Source organism: Alnus glutinosa, chromosome 2, assembly GCF_958979055.1.
Source record: "Alnus glutinosa chromosome 2, dhAlnGlut1.1, whole genome shotgun sequence".
Taxonomy (NCBI): Eukaryota; Viridiplantae; Streptophyta; class Magnoliopsida; order Fagales; family Betulaceae; genus Alnus; species Alnus glutinosa.
The window spans coordinates 29,897,099-29,903,123 of NC_084887.1; the positions used below are offsets into that span (position 1 = coordinate 29,897,099).

Genomic DNA, 6,025 nt, shown 5'->3' on the forward strand with positions numbered 1-6,025 from the left:
ATAAAATTACAAAAGGAGGGGGGATCCCTTTACTTATCAAAAAAAAAAAAAAGGAGGGGGGATCCCAACACCTCAATACAGTCATACCGGTGCAAGACATAAAAACTGGAAATGGATTCATTTCCAAATGATCTGGTTCCATAGTTCTTTGACTAAAGAGCTAAGGAGAGGGCCGCCTTGATGGTGGTTTGTGAAGTAGTCGGATGGTTGGCCTGCTGAGAATTGTTTGCTGAATATGAGATTTACAGTAGGAAAGTGTGTACTGACAATGACTGCAATGACGTGGTTGATGAAGATCAACTGTCCCGCATCCTTGGACTAACGTGTAGGCTCTGAGGGAGCTTTGGACAAAGAAGAAAACCACTCTTAGTTTAATTGAGGAAGGAGGTAAGAGTGGGCTCTTGGAGGGATGAGTGGAATTTGGATACCATAGGATGGGGCGGCATGTGCGCCTCATGTGCTAGTAGAGTAGCTGGTTGGCCAACGGCTTGTGGTAGATCAGGGTGAGGAGACCAGTGGAAAGGCTTGTGTGTGGCGGAGATGAATGGGCGACAATAGATTTATCTTCCAACTTCCCAAAAAAAAAAAAAAAAAAAGAGAAAAAGGGTATCAGAGATGGCAAGATGAGAGGGGGAGGGAGGGAAGGGAAAAGCGCCCTCCTCTCTAAGGGTTCACTGACAGGGATGCTCAGTAAGGAAGTTATTTGAGAGAGAATCTTGGGAGAGGAGGATTGAGATTGAAAATGGACTATTATTATTTATAAAGGGAATACTTAATATTGTCGTTTTCTTTTATTCTCTCCTTTCCCCTCACTCCTTCAAGTTCCGGCGTGTTTCATCGGGAACTGTATCCTGCTGCTCCGGTGTAGAAGGCAAGTCATTGGATTTTTGGTTTAATCCAATTCCGAAATTCTGTTATTCAAGACAATAAAGACCATGCGTGATTATCCAATAGATATCATGCACAATACCTAATTACTTTTAATCTTTGCCGTGATGTGCTACGCTGCTGATGTTTACAGTTGCACATTACAATGAAGCCAACATTCATGATGAGCTAAAAAATTGCTTCTCTCGACATGCTTGTGCACTCTAGCAGCCCTTGATTGGGTTCATGAAACAAATGGGGGAGGCCAAGCCAAGGCTAGGTGAAATTTCAGTGACTCTTGGATAGTGATATGGTGGATGGTGGAAATAAGAAGATAATAACATATCTGCAACAGGTGTGGGATAGCAAGAGTTATACCATCGATAACGACAACACTCCGGGATGAACTGTTATTAGAAAATGCCGGTCAGTTGCCGATGTCTGACATGATCTGTTGGTGCCAAAATCAGCAATTATGTTCAATTGTTTCTCTAGAGGCCCCAAAACCACTACAACACAAGAATGACGGGTCAAAGATTGCCATTCCTTGGAGAAAGACAAAAGCACTCTCATTCGATGCAACGTAACGTTAATCAAAGCAATTATATAACTTTTTTTTTTCCATAAATATAACATTTAAGTAATATTGTTGAGATTGTGTTGCCCTCAAACGGGTCTTGTTAGTTGGTTTAAAATCTGCACAGGGATTCTGATCATGAGTATCAGCCCTTTTTAAAAAAACAATAAATAAATAATTATCTCAAATGCACCCATGACCAGACTCCCTCGAGAATATCTCCTAAAGTTTGAAGAGGAAGGAGATGAAATGATCTCTTTTCACTCAATTCTCCTTCCAAAATTAGGAAGCCTCAACTGCATAAAAGCAGGCATTAGTCATCCATAAAGCATTCAGCAAACATAGACAAATGAACGCCAAGAACCAATAAGGCCTAAATTGACAAAAACTAATGAAACAGGATATACTTTTTTCGTCAAATACAACTTGCATCACAGTAATCAACTTGACGAAATAGGATTTTTAACAACCCAAAAAAACTAAGGTGGGCCCCAGAAATTCAACCAACACTTCCACAAACATTTACTTCACATTTTTGAGGTTCATAAATTCAATCCCCACTTCCACAAAACATTTACGCAACATTTTCGTAAAGTTAAAATTCGCCCAAAATTTTGGCCTCCCAAATTATAACACCATGATATATACCTTGAATGAGAAAATTGGAGGGTCAGGGATTCCAAGTAGTTCCTGTGATTAAGTGATTTAAGGTCCCTGCTCGTCTGAAGGATGATAATCAGGTGAAACAGGCAATTCTTCCCCATTTCCATCAGTCTCCGATGGGTGATCAGGTGGAGGGGGTTGTTCTCTACTTTCACTGTCCTCTGGGTGGAAATTGATGGGGAACTTTGTGACCCTGGGTTTATCAGATAAAATGTTCCTTTGAACCTTATCAATCAAGACCTTCGATGGAGGTTCCTCTCTCAGCTGCTCATCATCATAATCGTTGTTCACATAGTAGCCCACGCGGACAAATTCTTGACCCAGATAAGAGCATGTCAAAAGAAGCACTGTCACACCAATAATATCTTCGTCACGAATTTTTGATGGGTCTGGCGGGTCTGCCTGCAGCCCAACAAAATTATAGATCAAAATTGATTCCATATGCAAGTCAAATGCAAAAATGCAATAGAAAAAAAAAGCGGAACAAGGAGCCAGTGAAGATTGCCTGTAAGACAAAACGATAGTTTCCCACATTGACAGGCCCAACAAGTACACTCTCCAACAGTTGGTCATAAGTCTCATCCTCAGCAGACCCCACATAGATGAGTTTCCATTCCAAATCTGTACCACGAAATGATTGTGTTACTCACAGACAAGGCAGCATATAAGTCAACAAAGCCCTATAGAGAGCTCATACAATGGGACAGAAAAACAGAACAGATCAAACTTTCCAAAAAGTAGTAACCACTTCGTTAATTTATTTTTTTTTTTGATGAGTAACCACTTTGTTAAATATTCAAGTGCGACAATACACAAACATGGAACAGAAATTCTAAAACATATGTAATCATTAGTGATTTCTTGAAGCTATCATCCAATATTGATGCTCAGTCCAAAAAAATACATTTGTAGGAATACATAGAGTTGCAACCACCCAACTCCAAGGTTTACTAAAACACTCCAACTTCCAATTTTCCATGGAATATAAACTCACCATTTTACGATAAAAATAAGCACAAATGAAGACAATTTAACAGCTATGAACTCAGAAAGAGAGAGAAGACATACAAAATGTCTCTATACCTAACTCATTCTTCATTTTTTTTGATAAGTAACCTAACTCATTCTTCATATGCAGCCATAAACATCGACTCTATGACTGAGGCACAAAAAGCTTCAAATAGTTTGAAGTCGATGATACAAATCCTTTCTTTTGTGCATGCCGATAATTGTTTGAATTGTGAAGACAACAAAGAAATCAACTGCCTGGGAAAGAATGATGGATGCCAAATGCTTACAAAGTAGCTTAGCACTCATAAGTTTAAGATACCTTTGGTCTATGTATAAAAGTCTTCTGATTATGATTTCCTCAGTAATTTAAGCTAATTCTCTGATTAGGAAGAAAAAAAATATAAACGAGGATCTCTGTCAACATTTTCCACTCTAACCACCCTCGTCCTTTACTATTACTTCTTCTATCCTACTTTGCTAGATTCTATCTGCAGACACTAAATGCCTATGCAACCCATCAAATCAAGTCACAGAAAATTCCTCTTGCCCTCACAACATGCAAAACCCAAAACAAAAGAGACAAAAGACTTCTAGTTGAAAAAAGTGTTATTAACCAACGCCATCTCTTTGTAGCTCATAAAAATGCTAATCCACCAAGATACAAGATCTTCCTTTTTTCACATGCAAGCTTGGGGCTCTAAGCATTTCATGCAATGTCCTTAGCTTCAAAAATTTAATTCAGAGCTGACAAGATGATGACGCTCAAAAGAGCATTATACCACTTAAACCAGATTCATAGTAAATATTCCATTGTTGCAACAATATGTGGCTTTCTCTAAGGAATTCACAATGGAACTACGAACACAAGGAAACATTCTCAAAAGTGGATTCGACCCTAATTGCAGTGGTCCAACTGCACATGAAATGTTTCAAGATTGATGAAAAAACAAGCACTAAGCTTAGAAAGCCAATTATGAAAGGAGAAAACAAGGTAGCATAAATACAGGACCAAAGGATACCAACACGGTTCAGTGGATCCCAACACCATCTGGAGGCTTAAGGACCAATTATCTACAAATACCATCTTATGCAACCTAGTGGTTGCCCCTTAGAAATCTCATATGGTTCAAAAGTTCAAGTCCATCTAAATGAAAAGTAGTGTGACCAGCTATTTATTGACACAAAAGTATGCTAAGAGAAATAGGTCTTCAAGCCCTATTAGATCAAGAAAGAAGACTGATATCAATTCAAGACTTCTTTGTCTTGGGCTCAAACCCAACTTATGACAAGTTGGCCAATCAAATGCATTCTGGGGTTAGGAAAAGCAACCATGTCTCTTGCAAAAGTACTCATAGCATCAATAGTAAAGCAACTTTTCCTTTCAAAATAAACTCTCTATTCCTCCAGAAAGTTATTTCTTCCCCCATAATCTTGCATCGTCAACCAACAGAGCTCATTGCCTCAACACATTTCATCGTCTCATCAAAAACCATATGTGTGATTTACTTCAAAAATCAAATGCAAGATCACAAACCCTAGCTAACAATCCTGACCATAACGCTGGTAGCGGCCAAAAGTAAGAAGGAAAAAAAAACCCTATACGCAAATAGTAAATTCCATAACCTAATTGTTTCATAATAAACAATTATGACATTGCAAACCCTATCCAGCTGTTTGGGCCCTCAAAAAACACACGGAAAAGGAAATAACAATTACACAATTAAGTAAAGCCTTCATTTTCCTCATCTACGACACATTAAAGATGCATTCTAGGTTCCTTGATTTCTCTCAATTTCTCACCAACCAAGCAGACAAAAGGAAGCCCGACGAGAGCGAGAGAAAATACCGTCTTTGAGAGAAGTCAAGCACTCGTAGGAGATCTCGAACTGAAAGGGGGTGAGAAACGACGCCGGATTGTCGAGGACGGTTACGTTGGTGATATTCACAGCACTCATTGTTGTTGTTGGTCAGCGTGCAAGTCGATGAAAACCCTAGCTTCCACAACCTTCATCGGAATTCAAAATTAACCAAAAAACAAAAAGCTGGAGCAACTATCCCAAAAAATTACATTTATTTTTGATTTTGGAGCCTTTTTTTTTTTTTTTTTTTTTTTGGCTTTTTAACTTTCAAAAGTTATATTTATATTTTGAGGGGCTACCGGGGAATGTACGGATGGTTACCGGCGATAGCCAGTTGCGAGATTAGGCGGGAGTTTGGAGGTTACGAACCTCGGTCGGTTCTCTGTGGTGGGGCGGGAAGGAGGAGCTTTCAGAATTCAGATTAGGGCTGAAGGAAAATTCAAATTCAGAATAAATGTGAGAGCACGTGACCAGAGGAAGCGAAGCGATCCCCTTTCTTTAATCTTCTTTTTTACTTTCTTTGTTCTTTGCTTCCACTTCTTCTTTCCTCTTTTTTTATTTTTTATTTTTTAATATTTTTCTCCCGTTAGAGTACTCTCGTACGGCTAGCCAAAATAAAAATGACATAAATTTCCTACAAACTAATTTACAAAAAGTTTCTTACAACCCACATGTAAGAGTGACATATGTCCTATAAGCATGTGAGAATCACATGTTTTTTTATTAATGCTATTAAAAAAACATATAAGAAGTACATGCTATTAAAACAACATATATTTTTCATGTACCAAGAGACATTTGTCACTTTTACAAGTGGGTTGTAATAAATTTTTGTCCAAATAAAAATTTCTACATATGTTAAAACTTAAAATGGGTTTAAAATACTCACTGTTATGAATGCATTCATGCATTTGGTGGATGACCATTTAGTTCCATCTTTTAGAATTCTATACATTCATATTACCTTTCAGAATTCCTATAACATTCGTGTAATACATTGATGTAGCATTTTAATTCATGTCCTATCATTTTCTGTTCCTTAACCTCC

At 38.1% G+C, this 6,025-nt stretch overlaps 1 protein-coding gene across 3 annotated transcripts; it reads right to left on the minus strand.

Moving 5' to 3' along the window:
* Positions 1 to 1,794: 1,794 nt before the first annotated feature.
* On the minus strand, positions 1,795 to 5,414 carry LOC133859326 (probable histone chaperone ASF1A). Of its 3 annotated transcripts, none has more exons than XM_062294699.1 (4): positions 5,277 to 5,414; positions 4,965 to 5,123; positions 2,613 to 2,728; positions 1,795 to 2,509 (listed from the first exon to the last, which is right to left on the minus strand). In XM_062294699.1, the coding sequence occupies exons 2-4, from the start codon at positions 5,071 to 5,073 to the stop codon at positions 2,150 to 2,152; spliced, it is 585 nt and encodes a 194-aa protein (XP_062150683.1). In that variant the 5' UTR covers positions 5,074 to 5,123; positions 5,277 to 5,414; the 3' UTR covers positions 1,795 to 2,149. The 3 variants fall into 3 exon arrangements, with proteins under 3 accessions (XP_062150683.1, XP_062150684.1, XP_062150682.1); XM_062294700.1 differs by having other exon boundaries at positions 5,299 to 5,406; XM_062294698.1 differs by lacking the exon at positions 5,277 to 5,414 and having other exon boundaries at positions 4,965 to 5,225.
* Between the last annotated feature and the right edge of the window lie 611 nt (positions 5,415 to 6,025).